Genomic DNA, 17,870 nt, shown 5'->3' on the forward strand with positions numbered 1-17,870 from the left:
TTTGGCCATTTTCTGTCAATATTTGTATACTATTTTACTAATTGATATAACATTTGGTTTCTAGACACACTTGATTCATTGTGTTAAAACAAGATTCTTTGATGTAAAAAAAAGTACCGTTAATATCATAAGTATATTTATTTTCAGTAAATTTCCTTTGATGAAAGCTGTATCACTTAAATGTTACTACCAAAGGCAAAGATAACATTAGAAGTAATTGGCCCCTATTTTCGGAATTGCAGTTTTGACTTTAAATTCTAATATGATGTTGCCTTTTAAATGTTTTGATTAAAGCTGCACTGTTAATTCTTGTATTGGCGATGCCATGAAGGTATGATATACTAAGATTCTGGAATACTTAATGGTATATTTATGTGGTTAAATTACATTGAGGGCATCCGTTTATTTCACATACACATGATGTTTAAAGATATTTTCGTTTAATTTTCATTTGATATTCAGATTCTATGAACATCCCAACAAGATGATTAAGCAAATGCTAAGACAAATACTATAGGACCGAAACAAAAAAACACGAAGGGATAGTTTATCCTGTCCCACAAACGACACACAATATTTTATGTTGACACGCTTGTCTTATTGTTTTATTTGTTGCTTCATTTTTGTATGTATCAACATGATCCAATTTGTCAAATCTTTACTGAACATATTCATCACTCAAAGAGACATCAATTGTAGTTATACTGATGAATTAGTGCAATCACGTGAAATATTTTTTTTAGATAGGACCTGTTGCATTTGGATTATTTTGTAATTTAATAGGATTTAAAAAAAAAATATCACCCATATGGACTCATAGAAGATTAAAAGGGATATTGTATAGGAGCGTAGCAGGTATATACATATGTAAAGTATAATATAATAAAGCAAAAGACACATATCAGATGTACAATAATATGATATAGAACTTATGTTGATATTACAAAAAGTTTAAAAAAACAACAACATTGGAATCAGTATTCCTCGAAACCTTGTGGTACAAATTTGATTTTAAAAATGATATGTTATAATTGCCAAATAAATTTATGTTTTATTGATATAAAACTTCGATCACTAAATAAGTTTTATTTTAGCATTGATAGTCAAATCATCTAAAAGCTAGAAAAAGAGCCGAAGGGAAAAACAAGTCAGAGTAAATAAGTGATTGTAACATGCATAGTATTATTATTTGTTTCTAATTTAGTTTTAGATGACCCGTATGCACTGAACTGAAAAAAAAAATAAAAAAAATAATTTGTAAATTCTAGTTCGCATGCACCTTGTCAATCAAATCAAGACGGATTTATACATCTAATAAAAAGACGTTTAATTTATGTTTTAAATGATTATAAAATTATTATGTGCATAATCAACAAAGTACTAACAAAAGTCATTTGTTTAGGGTCTTCGATAGATTTGGTGGTAGGATGGGTCTCGAGAGAACATGGGTAAGTTTGTTTGTAAAATTATAAGAGTCTGGCGTATCAAATTATAATCTGGTAACTTTGATAACTAATTACAAGTATCGGCGTAGGCTTTGTTAATTTTACCGAGTGTGTCCTCTCCCCGATTGTGAAAGTTAAGAAAGGTTAAAATTGGCCCTACATTTTTAATATTTTTTAAACCAGGCAAAAATATTACAAATTTCACATAGAAATACTTGTGATAACACTATTAAGACAAACAAATATTTTTATTGCACCTTCCTTTACAATTTATGAAGCTATGACCCCTTAATAAACCTTATATGTATTTATTTAAGGTCAATTTTGGTCAATGTTATCATAATTTCAATTGTTTTTGGCATAATTACCCTTGGACGCCATCATCGATCCAATTTTTTTTATGTTGATGAATTCAATATCAACATTCGAATCTCTCAGTTACAAAACAATTTGGATCATAGGTGGCGGCCAAGGTTTTCTGAAAGTTTTTTAGATCTGAAATGCACAAAATCATCATATTTTGACAAAATGTAAAGAAATTGCTTCCTTTGAAGAATATTATGTTCTTTTGTAAAAAGAACTGATTTATTTAGTATCAAGGCTTTTGAAATACATCCATTTACAAACCGAATTGTGATCGTTTTAGTGTTTTATGAAAAAGTTGATATTTAAGACTATTTTGTGCCATAAGTGAACCTTGTCCTTTTGACTAAATGAGTATACTAAAAACGGGCAATGCATACAGTCATGTCATGAGATGCATACCATGTCGTCGCACTCGATCTCACTCCTTTTAGAGTCTATGTGATATCTTAAGTTTTATTTATTATCTTTACGTATCTCTGTTTTAAGTATTAACGAGATTTGAACAAGGAATTACTACTATTGCCTTGATATTATTTCTGCTTGAACCAGTCCCCCCCCCAAAAAAAGAGTTTCTCATTTTGCCCACTTTTATTTGCAGCTATAAGAAAAATAGAAAACATATATATGGTATTTCAAGAAATTACTTGCTTCAATATCGTATAATAATCGGTCTTCGTATGACGTTTTTTTCTAATATGTGTGTATTAACGAAAAATTTGTATTAATTAAATTTTAAGCTAAATTTGCAAAACTGTTATCCGTTTATCCAGTTTTCAAAAGTTCATGAAACCCTTCTGTTTGATTTTATATCATGCTGCATGCTTTTTTTTAACACCTAACACTATTGTTATATAACGGTCAAACGGTTTTAATTTTTCCAGCAATTGCATTTAGTTTCATAATGAATAATAACCAGTGTTCCTGATTTTAAATGTTTTTCATGTGTATCTTCATAACTTCATAAATTCATCATAAATTCTATTGAAATACAACAAAACCCGCTTTAGATATGATCATCCTTCATCATCCTCAATGATCTTCAACTTTGTACTTCTTTGGCTTAGAACTATTTTGATCTGAGCGTCATTGATAAGTCTAATGTAGACGAACGCGCGTCTGGTGTATTAAATTAAAAGCAGGGTATCTTTGATTACAATCAACCTCTGAAGGTTGCATCCTTCTCTATTTACTAAATTTCTGAAGAAAAAAAATATAAACTAACTTAGTGTACTGCTATAAACAAAATCCGAAAGTATTTTCGTTTGATTTGTTTCAGACTTTTCATGTCAAAGTTTTTTTCTTAGCTGACTATACAGTATTTGTTTTCGTATCGTTGAAGGCCGTACAATGACCTATACTAGTAATTGGTTATAACCACGCCTTTTAATTATGTTATATAATTGTCTCATCGTTAATCACACAACATCTCATTTAATTTTATGTTAGACAGATAATCTGTATGTGTAACAAAACGAAAGAAAAAGTTAACATATCAACACGGAAGTATGTTTTGCTACATATTTGTGCTTTTTTAAATACTAAAAAGGAAAATAATCTGCTTCAGCAATGTTTGATGGATATTATTTTGTTATGACAGTTTGTATATTTTTCTTCTGATCTCAGTGTTTTTTTTTATAATTTTCTATCTAATGGACAGGAACTGATATTCGAAAATATTAGGCAATGAAATGCAGCAATGTCGCGTCGTTATGTTTATTTGCATCAAATTCACAATGAAAAGCAAGCAAGTTGAGATATCACAGTCAATCAAAACGGGCGTCATTTACTGCCTGTTCATACAACGAGTTTGTTTACCAATCCTTCAAAGCTACCTTACTAAATCTGCAACCTTTATAATAACAAAATTTAAAAAATGCCGGGCCAGGCTAAAGTATAGGTATTTTACTAAAAAAAACGTAAAATTTCAGATAAAGTGTGAAATAATAAATAAAATATCATCACTAACTGAATGAATGTTACTATAATACTTGAGGACAACTCACACAGTTACAAAAGATAAAGTTGGCTATATGATGCATTCACACATTTTGTTTTAAAGAAAGTGGAATATTTCTATACCTCTTCATAGTTTGTTATACGATCTGGATATTCAAATATTTGGCTACGGGCATCCTTTTAGCAATGTGCATCTGATGCAGTAACCTTGATACTATTATTGGTTTTAAGGACGATATTTGTTTTCTTCAGCTAATTGTCCCCGATTTTGAATCCTAATTAAGATTACTTTATTCTGTATGCACAAAAATACAAATTGTTATTCATGTGTATATCAACTTTAAACTGAGTTACAAATGCAAAATAATACAGAATGGTAATACATGCTCTATTAAGGATCAAGTTAAACATATTTAGATTCCGTAATGCTAAACTTCAGCATAATGAACATTTGAAAATATTTAGATACAAAAACAAATATTGAATTTAAATTATTGAAGTATCTGAATGTTGATAACATGAAAATCTGTGATGTAAATTAAAAATCCTTAAAATACTAACGAATTGACATCTACCACAACATTTGTGTATTCGAACTGATTAAACAATACCTTATGTCGGTGTTTCAACTCAAAAGTGACTTTTTTTTCGCGATCTTGCATCTTTAGATACCAGTATACAATGTTATAGTATAATCTGTAATTTTATCGATTGTTTTTCATTACTTTTTTCACGTTACGTGGATTTGCATGACTGGTACAATGTGGAAAGACTTACCATAACTTATGTTAACTTTATTTGTCTTTTCTTCATCGATTTGACTGAAACAATGTCATGAATGTGGGAAGGCTTATCATAATTTATGTCAATTTAATTTGTCTTTGCTTCATAGATTTTCGAGATTTGAACATCGATAAGCTACTGTTGCCTGAATTAATTCAAATAATAAGGATAATTATCTATATTAATGTTACACTATTTTTCATACTGTTTAGTAAAATTCAAATTGCATAATCGGTCTTAAGCCTTTTTCAAACATGTATACTGATAGAAAGGTTATCAAATTATAAACCATACATAATTAAGAAAACAACAAGAATAATTTCCTCTTCAATCAATTTCACATTCTGTTTCAGTTTTGGTCATTGTTAATTAAATGCTTTATTTATTTGTAGGGCAGTCTTTTGATGACTGTGGTACTGGTGGCTTTCCTCCCAAACATTTCAAGTTTACAAAATAATACCACTGGTCATGTAACAGACTGTTTTGAGAGAGGCATCAATATAAAATGTTTCAAGAAGTTTCTACAACCGGCAGCAGTTACTCTGAATGATACAAGTTCCACAAATTTCCTGAATGCATTGTATCGAAAGATAAACAGTGAGGCAGATACAGCTTCTAAATCTCGCCATAAACGAAGGGCTGCTAAAAAACTAGTACGACGGGAAATAAGAGCAGGTCCATACGAAACCAACTTTCTATGTTATGCACTTGCCGTACAGAGGCTAAAAAATCATTTTGTAAGTATTATTGTAGTTAAACACAGACGTGTGTCTTCTATTTTCATATATTTAAACATGTCAAAGAGGCTAAACAATAATTTTGTAAGTACAATTTGAGTTCGACACAGACTTGCGTCTTCCTTGTGTATATATTTTAACATGTCAATGTTAATGACTTATTGTGCTTTTAAAATATTTTACTTATTTATACAACTGGTTCATAATTGAAACATCTTAATTTTTTAGGCGAATGTCAGAAGGCCTTAAATTGGTATTTGTAAAAACAGATCTGTTATCAGCGTCAATTGACAAAGTAGTTGTCATAACTATAATTAATCTGACGCCATTCCGTCAATTTCGGTTAAGGTCCGAGTTCGTTTTTATATAAACACAAACTCGCTTGTTTAAACAAGTCAATTCTATAGTATTAAAAAATCTTCAAAGATACCAGGCTTGAAAGAGTTTTCAAGAGGAGATATCGGATAAAATTGAAAGACTTGATTTTGACTTGGAACTAATATATTGACAGAGAAGATTATGTTTCAAATCCGTGCCGATTCAGCATACAAATTTTCAGGTTATCGAATGTTTTGAAGCGGTTATGTAATTGCCAGGAAATGCAGACAGCTAAAGATTTTTTGTACAAAACTCATGAATTAAAATTACTTTGATCATTAATGAATCCAACAAATTGACAGCTACAGAATGCCAAGGATACATGAAAATAGAAGGTTTGATGTAGAACGATGCACATTCAAAACTCTTTATTACAGGAGACTTCAACAAAACAACAAGAATATTTAAAATAAAATTAAAATTCAATCCCGTGTGTACAACTATCTTTACGATATGTTTTTAAGTTTAAGGATACGCGGGTTATTCATTGTGCAAGACATAGTTTATGTTATTTCGAATAGACTGAAAAATATTAAGTCATTTCTTATTATTTAATTCTTAATTCCATTTTCAACCGAAGTAAATCTTGAAAAAAAGTTGATGTCAAAATTATGTCTAAGAGCTGATAAACAAAACCACGTCAGCCAAACAGAAGACGTGTTACATCCAAAATTAAATTATTTAAGAATAACGTTTGATTCAAATGTCCACCACCATTTTTTTGTATGTCTATGATAACAACATGTTTGTATTGGGTCATCAGGTATTCCAGCACTTTATATCGCCACATATAATCTATTTATAACAGGTCAAAATTGAAGCTGGAAAATATTCTAACAAAACAAAAGAACTTATACTAAATCCCGCATCAATAATTTCATATTTTAAAATTGCAGGGAATTCGCCCAGATATGAGTACCTATGACATCATTGCAACAATTCACACAGGTAGTCCTCGAGAACACAGAGGACCAGCTTTCTTCTCATGGCACAGAATTTATTTGTTGTTGTAAGTTTAAGTTAATCGGGTTTAAAATATAATTATTGACTTACTAACACATGTTTATATCCCATGGCTTTTAATTTATAGGTAAAAAATGATAGTGTGCTATGCATTTCTATGATAAAATAAACTTTCCTCAGAGTTAAAACTTTAATAATAAACTGAATGCATTATTTATTTATATTAAAGTATTAAAGAAGTCATTGGTGTAAACACAACTGATGAGATTTATCATCGAATGAACCTAACAAACGTTGCAAAAATAGTTTGACCAGTTTTATCTTTAATCTAATCTGCAAACGCAATCACTGAACTTATAATCATTGTATTATGAATCAACTGATTCTTGTTAATAAGAGTCTATATATAGACTTTCCTTTTTAATACGTTTTATTACTATATATATATATATATATAATTACTGCTGGTAATCAGATGGATAAATCTGTTGTAGAGTTGTCACTGGCTCAGACGTACTTATAAATATAATTATTTTCTGTGACTGTATCTTACATTAATTTGTAGGATCCTTTACTTTAGATAATTTAGCTGATCTGTAAGAATAACATCTTTATGCCTTATATATCATGTACTGTAGTACGACGCTAGATTAATACTGACGTGGAAAGGTAACACCCGGCCACCGAAAGCTTCATTTTTATGAAGCCCAGGTGGTTGTGTGGTCTAGCGTGACGGCTACAGTGCAGGTGATTTGGTGTCACGATATTTCATAGCATGGGTTTCTAATCCCGGCGATGAAAGAACCAAAAATTTGTGAAAGCAAATTTACAGATCTTACATTGTTGGGTTGATGTTTAGACGAGTTGTATATACATTATGTACACAGCCATGTATCACCATCACTGCTGGTGATCCAATGGATAAATCTGTTGTAGAGTTGTCACTGGCTCAGACGTACTTATGAAAATAATTATTTTCTGTGACTGTATCTTACATTAATTTGTAGGATCCTTTACTATAGATAATTTAGCTGATCTGTAAGAATAACATCTTCATGCCTTATATATCATGTACTGTAGTACGACGCTAGATTAAACCTGTATATATCATATTTTGATTTTATTGGACATTATCCCAATATAATTGTACAATATACAAACAAAGCAAACACGCTAACCAAAGTCTTCGTCTACATACATTAGGAAATTAGCCGTAAATGTAAATTCTCCTTTGACATGGTCGTTTGAATGTGAGGTATTTCTTTCAAACAAACATCCTTAGTGTAAATACGTCAAAGAGATAGCTATTACGTTTTTTAGCAACCAATATAAGAAAACATGATGCAATGTACATCTTTAGAACTATATTCAGATTAACATTTCCATTCAATATTTGTTTCCAATATATTAAAATGATCAGAAGGCAAACTATCTTTAATCCATATATAAATATATGACATGAAACGGCAAACTGTATATTGTAGTTGTTTTGCGCAACTTTGAAGATCTGACTACCTTATATTTATATATAGTATAACAAAACCAACCCTTTAAACAAACAAATTATTGTACGTGCGTATGTTACCAATATATTTTAAACTATAACTAGATAGAATCCTGTATAAAAACAGTTTTTAACATACGTAATATAACTAATTTAGAGGGGAAAATTCAAAGACGAAACGGAAAAAAATATAAAATTTTGAAAGATGGAAAACAACGAATTGAATGGTTGAAGTTTAGAGATACAACATTTCAGTTCTGTGCTGAAGAATCTTATATCAAAAGAAAGAGACAAACATTTTAATTAAAGAATGATTTAACTTACACGAGTTTATTACATCAACTGACAAAATCGAACGAAACAAGTGAAAAAGAAATGCATATTCTTGTATTTGTACCGACATTTTCCTGATAAAAATGATGGGTTAAATTTGAAGTTAAAGAATACGTTATATCACCTTTTAATTTGCCTTTACCCTAATTTCAAAATAAAATAGTTTAGTTCAATAAAAAAATTGTTCGTTCTCTTTCCTTCTGCTTTCAAATGAAAATTAAACAAAAAATACTAGCGTACTGTGTACCACAGATTTCAAAATTAGCATTTTTGATTGCACTTATGGTATGTTTTTCGATTTGGGGAAAGAGGTCAACTATTAAAGTAATGAAAAAACAAATGAATCATGCTTATACATGTACAAAAGATTGAAATGATTATTCCTTGTACATGAATGAATTGTATCTTTTGTCATTGTAAATATAACATAAATTATAATACACAATAGTTGAACTGCTTGTAATGTTATTTTCAGATATGAAGCTGCATTACAATCTGTTTTTGGTCCAGGTGTAACTACTCCATACTGGGACTCCACGTTAGATGAAGCTATGGGAAAACGACAAGCAAGGACAATTTTATTTTCAAACAAATATTTTGGGACACCTTTTGGCGAGGTTACCGAAGGATTTTTTGCAAACTTACCTGGAGCTAAAATAAGACGTAATATCGGTGCGACTGCAAACCTCATTACTAAGAAAGCAGTTGTGCTTGTTCTATCAAGAAAAAGGCATAGTCAGATTGTGCGAAGGGAAAAAATGAAGTATTTTTGGGAAGGCTATCACAACAGTGTACACCGTTGGGTAGATGGAAATATGGCAAGCGGGTTGATTGCTGCATTCGATCCAATATTCTGGTGTCATCACGCGTATGTTGACTACGTCTGGGAATTATTTAGAAAACGCATTAGGAATGCCCCTAGAGATTATCCATTAGGTTTTCCAGAGCACCCTCCAGATGGTAAAATGAGGTTTAACAGTTACATATACCAACCAAATCCACCGATTACAAATCAACAAGGTTACAGTAATAAATATGCACGTCTTCGACGATATGATCCCGCGCCATCATGCAAAAATCTCTGTTCAAATAGTGAAGATCTATATTGTAACAGAGAGAAAGATATATGTGTATCTCTGGAAAGAGTAAGTGGAGAAACAATTGCACAAGATGTAATTGCCTTCCCGTTTTCTGCTTTTAGTGTGCCCCAAGGCCCAGATAATATAACATTACAAGGTATAAAACACGCTATACTACAAGAAATACCGGCTGGCACTCCTCTGAATTTGTTTGACGTAAATGATATCTCTCCTAACACTCGTGCTATTTCTGTTTTCGACGTTTAAAATACTGTTATATTAATGTTATTTAACATTGGCACTTACTGCGTTTGTTTTCAATATGCCCATTGTTAACCTACATAAACGAAAGTGTTATATATCTCTCCTAACACTCGTGCTATTTCTGTTTTCGACGTTTAATAACAGTTGTATTAATGTTATTCATCATTGGCACATGCTTAATTTACCTTACTGCGTTTGTTTTCAATATTCCCATTGTTAACCTACTTAAAAAAGTGTTATTTATCTCACCAAAGCTAGGTACTAGTAAACAAAGTTCTTAAACTGAAATATTTTTTTCTGTTCCGTTAGTGATGGACGGGACTCATCTTTCCTTATGCCGGTGTCACACATTGGCGTATAGACCGGCGTGCACCAGACGTACAGAGATAATTTACAAAGTCCGTATACGTTAGTTGCACGCCAGAGGAACACTCAGCAATCGTTAAACGTTGAAATACAAAGATATACGCTTTGTGAACGCTATAACTCCCGGAAATTTTTTTGCAGCTAATTTTTTTTTCATCCAGCTCAAGCGTTTGTCAAGCGTGTACCTCTTAGCTACACGCACGTAATACATACGCTACACGATAGTGAATGTATGTCAGTATGATATGAGGTAAATGCCATTTAGACATCAAAACAACAACACAACAAGAAAGGACAATAGTTATCAAAGGTATCAGGATGATAATTTAGTACACCAGACGCGCGTTTCGTCTACATAAGACTCATCAGTAACGATCAGATCAAAATATTTATAGAGCCAAATAAGTAGAAAGTTGAAGAGCATTGAAGATCCAAAATTCCAAAAAGTGGCGCCAAATACGGCTAAGGCAATCTATGCCTGGGATAAGAAAATCCTTAGTTTTTCGAAAAATTCAAAGTTTCGTAAACAGGAAATTTATAAAAATGACAACATTATTGATATTCATGTCAGCACCGAAGTGTTGACTACTTGGCTGCTGATACACTCGGGGACGAAACTTCCACCAGCAGTGGCATCGACCCAGTGGTGTTAATAGTTATCAAAGGTGACAACTGAGTCAATGATTAAACAAAAATTCTTAGTTCACATAATTGTTTTTGCCAAAACAATAAATGCAGATCAATTATGACTGAACCTGGTTCAACCTATCATTTCTTTTTCTAAAAATGTCCAGTATCAAGTCAGGAATATGGCAGTTGTTATCTAATAGGACATTTCTATAAACGTTTACGTTTATTTCTGTTGCAGTTAAGTGTTTCTGTGGATCCGTTTTTTTGGCTATTATAGTTGATGTGTTTCTCTCAATTTTAGTTTGTAACCCAGAATTATTTTCTCTTAATCGATTTATGAGTTTTTTTTTAACAGCGGTATACTACTGTTACTTTTAATTTAAAGGCATCAGCAAAGTATTGTTTATCTGACTTATCTAGATAAAAATTAAAAGATATGGTACGGCTACAAATGAGATAACTTTCCATCAGTGAAAATCATCAATGCAAATAAAATGACGCAACGGAATGATAAAATGTGAAACCAATTAAAAGTGATAACCAAATGCCTGATTTGTGCAGGAAAATAAGTCAGATTAAGAATGATCTGATTTTCAATTATTGGTCAGAAGTATAACCACTTCAATGAGTGATTCGCCAAGGCTCATATCCCACTCAAGTTTTGGCTAAATCAGCGACCATTTGAGCCGCTAAAAATACAATCAATGTCTATTAAAGAATCTTACGGGGCAAGGATCGACTTTCCGAATTGATTTTCCTCTAAGTTCAGTATTTTTGTGATTTTACTTTTTAGGTGATGTTCTATTTTTGTAGATATCAAAAAGGGTGACTGACGGGCGGACATGTGGTAACTCTTGGCCTGCATCCCTCTGGAAGTAAAATATTTGCCAAAGACAGATCTCCAGTTAGTTATGCGAGATAAACAAGTACGCAGCCACGTCCGGTTAGAACGGGTGCACATTGAGAACCCTTGCAATAATTTTTTGATGGATTCGATGCCTTCCATTTGCAAGGCAAAAGTTTTTGTACCTCTGCAATATACCGTCATTTCCAATGGAAGTCATTTTCCCCCCTGATTTTTATCCCGCACGGCCTCTGTCATAGAGCTTACCAATTGGATTTATTGTTAGTTTTTTATTGTCTTCAACATTCATGAACTATTTGCCATTAATCCTTATGCAATCAATAATTTATCAATATGACCAGGTGACATGGCGAGAATTGAATTGTATTGAATGATTTCCACGTCCAGATAAACGCGAGTAGGTTTTGGATTGTCGTCTTGAAAAAAGGATGATTCGGCTTATCGACATGATGATAAAAAAGAATCGTTTCTATGGTATTTAGAATGTCATCTTGGTATTTTTGTCCATAAAGGGTACAGGCAATAACCTGCATATTAATTCTAAAGTCATAAGAAAAACACATTCCAATACTGGTACACCACAAAAACCAAAAGCTATCGTACGAAGAATGTTATATTCTAGATATGTGGGGTATCTTTTCCTACTAACACATGTTATGTCTTCGACAGGCTTCAGCAAGAAACTAATTATATCGAGCTGTTCAACATAAGAGAAATATTCAATCTTGCTGACCGTGAAAGATTTCCGCCTTATCTTGGAGTATTTTTTTTGTAATCTTCCTTCTCGAGGTCAACCAACTGACTCAGTCTGTCATATAAACAAAGTGTGATTTATATCAAAATTGATATCTATAGCTAATTCAGTTGTAAAACCACGTTCTGAAATCAATTGGATTAAGCAACTTGACAGATAAAGCTCCGGAATTGTGATCAGATCCTTCTACATATGTGACACTCTCGTGTCGCTTTGGTCATGTTGGTAGCAATACACAGTTAGGAGTTTGGTTTCGCACTTTGATCCCGGTTGATTTTTCAGATATGACAGTTATTGTGCAATAAAATTCATTGTAGACGGCTGAGTACTAATTTAGCCTTCAAAGAGGGTTTATAAGAAAATCAAGATTATTTTAACATGTTTTATGGGCTATTTTATGTTGGAATCTCCGTATCAGTTTTAGAAAAGGTGTTCCTTCAAGCGATTTAAATTCTACTTCTGGCAAAATGTTGGGGAAATATGTGACATCTTCCCCCTCCTTTTAGCAATATTTTACAAATAAATGCAGATTGTTTCGATGGATATACCAAATAGAAAATCGTGTTTTATCATTTTAAGTACTGGATATAACATCTACAGAATTACTGAATACATATATAAGGACATATATGAAACAAGCATTTAGCTTAATTTGGAAGAAAGCAATGAAAAGGAGATGGTAAAATCTATGAGAGTAAATTTCATTCCTAACTGTTTATTGCTACCTAATATAAGTACAAATCCGGTTATAATAGAAAACAGGGATATCTAATCATGACACATAATTAGTACATGCGCAACAAAAGAAAATACAAATAAAATAAAGGAAAAGCGCTTTATTTTAAACACATTTATTTATATTTGGAAACAAGTTATTGCAATTTATATTTACCCCTTTCCACGTTTTTGTTGCTGTTCTTCACTTGAAGTCACTGTGAGGCCGGCTTGAGCGGAATTCCTTGCAAAACTAATTTTAATAGACTATGTAAGCTGTAAAACCACCTAATCGGTCCCGGTCACAGAAAAACATACAGGAAAGTATAACACATTTAAACCAAGATAGTTCCTACGCGCAGGTGAAAATAATTCTAATTCAGAAGTTAATTATCAAGCAAAAGAAGTGCGTTACTGTTGTTGCAGAGAAGTAAAAATATCATAATTGGGAATTGAAAACATCTCTTTGGTCGTAACACTTTGTTATAAACGTATCCCATCGTCACTTCCTAGATGTAAGTCAAGATATGAGACGGACTAAACTGTATCTATTGTATCGGAATGTAATGTGTAAAACATGTTTGACTAACATACAAATACAAATACTTTAAAAAAAAGAATCTGTATATGTTAAGAAGTGTGTTATAGTACATTATGCTATGTCTTTCTTCAACAAGCCCTTGCAGCTTCTCTTGACGATTAGCGTTTGGTTTGTTTGGTTGTGTATAAATTACACGATCAATGCAATCGTTGCCACGTCCACTAGAGGAACGTGATACAGTTGGTTCGTGTTCCCTAGAACAAAAAGTTTTAGTTGTTTTTTTGTACCTCAGAGCAATGCCATGCATTTGATTTTCTTACCATAGATCAGCTCGTACCAAATATTTAAGTAGTATAGCGTACCGTGTTACATTCTTTCATAGGTAAGCCAGATGGTTTTCTTTTGAATTTTAGGCATACATAAGTTTTGAAATAAAATTGAGAATAGAAACGGGAGATGTCTCTAAGAGACAACAAATCAATTAACGAGATGAAAACATCTCAAGTCGAACAATGGGTATTCAACACAGTCCGAAAATTCGGCACCCAGAGGCAGACCTAAGCTGGCCCATAAAAAGAATGATTTTTTTATTAGAAAAAAATGAACATAAACTAAACTAAAATCATATTAATGAACAAAATAAAAAAAAAAAATATATATATAGGTAACAGATGATACTAGGCAAATGACAATGATCAACATAATTTAACAAAGTACCACTCAGTCTGTCCTAGAATTTACATTAAGATGGATATCATCATCTCATTGGTAGGTATTGTTTTTGAACATTTATTTGAAAAAGGAACGAACTATATCAGTGTAATACGTATATTGATTATCACTATACAATTCAGTTTTCGACATGATTACGATATGTAGCTTGTCAATGGATAGAGTGCGGGCAGGCAAGATCTGTACAATAAATGTAGTAGCGGGTAAACGACTCAATGGGATTACTGTTTTCTGGTTTTTTTTTAATGAATAGTCGCTGTAACACTACTGTATGAATTTTTATTAACCAACTAAGTACATTATTGCCCAAAATGACTGGTTATTAAAAATAACATATTTTCTGTAATGGCCCTGTTTTTCTGTAATGGCCCTATTTTTTTCTGTAATGGCCCTGTTTTTTTCTGTAATGGCCCTGTTTTTCTGTAATGGCCCTGTTTTTCTGTAATGGCCCTGTTATTTCTGTAATGGCCCTGTTTTCTGTAATGGCCCTGTATTAATGCCCAGCTTGTCTGTATTAAGCCCAGTTAGGGTTTTTAATAAAGTTAATAAAATTAAGCTGTAAAGAGTATAATACCTTTTTGTATTTTATTTAATTTAGTAACCAGCAACATACATTAAAGAACCATATAAAGGGATCACTGTTCATCCTGTTTTTCAACACACAACTTCTTTCAACTCAATATCTTGGATATTTGGTATATCTAAAGCTTGATCATGGTGAAGCACAAATTATTTTTTTTTCAAACTAAACTGTCATTAAAAGAGTAAGAGAGTATATCAAGTTGGCAGCAACACATACACTTTTTTCAGTTGGTTAATAAATGTATTAAGAAATGGGTGTTTTATAATGGCCCTGTTATATGTCCTTGGTCAGTAATAATGGCCTTGGATGTCTGTAATGGCCCTCGGCGTTGCCTCGGGCCATTACAGACTTCCTCGACCATTATTACAGACCTTGGACATATAACAGGGCCATTATAAAAATACCCATTCATTAATACTATAGTAATATACTTCATGGTGTCCCCAATTTTTTTAAAAACTTCTACTGCGGATTCATTAATATTCGTGGGATACCAATTGTCGTTGATATCGTTGTTATAGATAAACCACGAATTTTATATTTTCTATAAGGTTGATTTAAGGGGACCCCATGAAGTCTTTTACAAATTCATACAGTAGTGTTACAGCGACTATTCATGAAAAAACCGGAAAACAGTTTTTACTTTTCTACATTGGCTAGAGGTATAGGGGGAGGGTTGAGATCTCACAAACATGTTTAACCCCGCCGCACGTTTGCGCCTGTCCCAAGTCAGGAGCCTCTGGCCTTTGTTAGTCTTGTATTATTTTAATTTTAGTTTCTTGTGTACAATTTGGAAATTAGTATGGCGTTCATTATCACTGAACTAGTATATGTTTGTTATGGGGCCAACTGAAGGACGCCTCCGGGTGCGGGAATTTCTCGCTACTTTGAAGACCTGTTGGTGACCTTCTGCTGTTGTTTTTTCTATGGTCGGGTTGTAGTCTCTTTGGCACATTCCCCATTTCCATTCTCAATTTTATTGTAAATTATGTTTATAATCCCAATGAGTCGTTTACCCGCTACTACATTTATTGTACAGATCTTGCCTGTCCGCACTCTATCCATTGACAAGCTACATATCGTAATCTTGTCGAAAACTAAATTGTATAGTGATAATAAATATACTTATTAAACAGATATAGTTCGTTCCTTTTTCAAATAAATGTTCAAAAACAATACCTTCCAATGAGATGATGATATCCATCTTACTGCCAATTCTAGGAAAGACCCTGCACAAACGACATTTTAAAGTAAATATTTTGTTAAGACAGGAACATTATTATGATTAAATAGTACCCAAATAAAATGACTCATTGTTACATGTATCAATCAGTCTGGTAATGATTGAATATGTTAATGTAGATCAGAATGTATAATAAGTAAAAACCACATGAAATAGTGGAAAATCTAAAACGTAAAAAAATAGATTTGGATAGGAAATACATTCACGACATAACCTTTAAACTTTTCCGAAAACATTTATGCAGTTTAGAAGATTAAGTAAGCCGGTACTCAACACTGTAATAACTTCGGCAATTTCAGTTTTGTTCATCCTTTTCTTAAATCATTTTTTTTTCAATATATATTGAAAAATTACTACTGAATTACTTCAAAAAGAAACAAAATTATATATTATAGTGCCTAATATAGCAAGTCATGTGTTTTCATTGAAGTTCGTTTACCTCTACGTGGATAGCTAAGGCAATCAGTTGTGCATGGACATTTTGCAAACAATGTCTTTAATAAAAGTATCATGTTTGTGTTTCAGTGAACCTAACTGATGAGTTGATCATAGTATCAAACAATACAACGACAGGCGTATTAGCATTTTAACATAATGTGGCGTATTATGATGTGGAAAATATTACTTTCGATAATTATATGTGTCGATCCTATCTATTGACCTTTTTGTCTGCTTTCTATTCGTGTTAAGACGGAGACGACTGTTAATATCAGTTTAAACCTTAACGGACTGTTTTCTTCCCTTTTCAAGGGGTTCCACTGGCCACACGGTATGCTAGACTTAAGGCCAAGAAATGGCATGGTGTTTTTTTTTTTTTTATCGTTAAGGATGAAGATTTATACGTTATGCATAGATATACTTGTTTTTCTCTCGGTAATTTAGCCTTCAATCAATGCCTAGGTCAAGATCTAATGAAAAGATCATATAATCATATACTAGTATGAAAATTAAAACGATGCTTTCAAATGAATTAATTTAATTTTTTGTTTCATATTTGTGTTTGTTTGTAGTTTTGTTATTAAATAAAATATTGAACATTTTTCTTTTTCTTTCACAAGTGGATTATTGTCTCAATGGCAAAAATTTTATATCTACTTTTTTTTTTATATAGGAAGATTATTTTTAATAGTATTGCACGTAAACCTGAATGATAAAAACAGTTTTTGTTTTTCGGTAATACCCTTTAAATTATGACATTTTGATTGAACACTCTAAATGCAGTGCTCCAAATGAATATTGATTTCAACTTTTATCAGACCGGTCATTGACAGTTGAAATGTGTACAGAATTAGAGATACAAATTTATGTTACCAATACCGCCTCTCACAACACATAAAACTTATTATAATGTTTAAAAAACGGTTTAATAATTTTGCTCCCTTAATATTGGTTGATGAGATTTGTTTAATCTGCTTTTATGTAATAAAATAACAATTGTCTATAAAATAATTTTTTTTCCCTTCAAATTCTGCAAAGTTGTGAAATGTCAACAAATATATTCTTCATCAAAACTATAAAAAGAATCCTAATTATGGATTCTAGTATGCACCCCATTTAACTAGTCAATCAAAACAAGACATATACTAATGAATAAATGATAATTATTCATATGAAGGAAAGGAGTTGTGGTATGA

The 17,870-nt window shown here is 31.9% G+C and overlaps 1 protein-coding gene across 2 annotated transcripts; it reads left to right on the top strand.

Moving 5' to 3' along the window:
• The first annotated feature begins 694 nt into the window (after positions 1–694).
• LOC139524227 (tyrosinase-like protein 1) lies at positions 695–9,993 on the top strand. Of its 2 annotated transcripts, XM_071318891.1 has the most exons (5): positions 695–855; positions 1,403–1,448; positions 4,943–5,287; positions 6,562–6,674; positions 8,941–9,993. In XM_071318891.1, the coding sequence occupies exons 2-5, from the start codon at positions 1,428–1,430 to the stop codon at positions 9,809–9,811; spliced, it is 1,350 nt and encodes a 449-aa protein (XP_071174992.1). In that variant the 5' UTR covers positions 695–855; positions 1,403–1,427; the 3' UTR covers positions 9,812–9,993. The 2 variants fall into 2 exon arrangements, with proteins under 2 accessions (XP_071174992.1, XP_071174991.1); XM_071318890.1 differs by lacking the exon at positions 695–855 and having other exon boundaries at positions 1,362–1,448.
• The last annotated feature ends 7,877 nt before the right edge of the window (positions 9,994–17,870 follow it).

The sequence above is a fragment of the Mytilus edulis genome, chromosome 5 (assembly GCF_963676685.1).
Source record: "Mytilus edulis chromosome 5, xbMytEdul2.2, whole genome shotgun sequence".
NCBI classification, from domain to species: domain Eukaryota; kingdom Metazoa; phylum Mollusca; class Bivalvia; order Mytilida; family Mytilidae; genus Mytilus; species Mytilus edulis.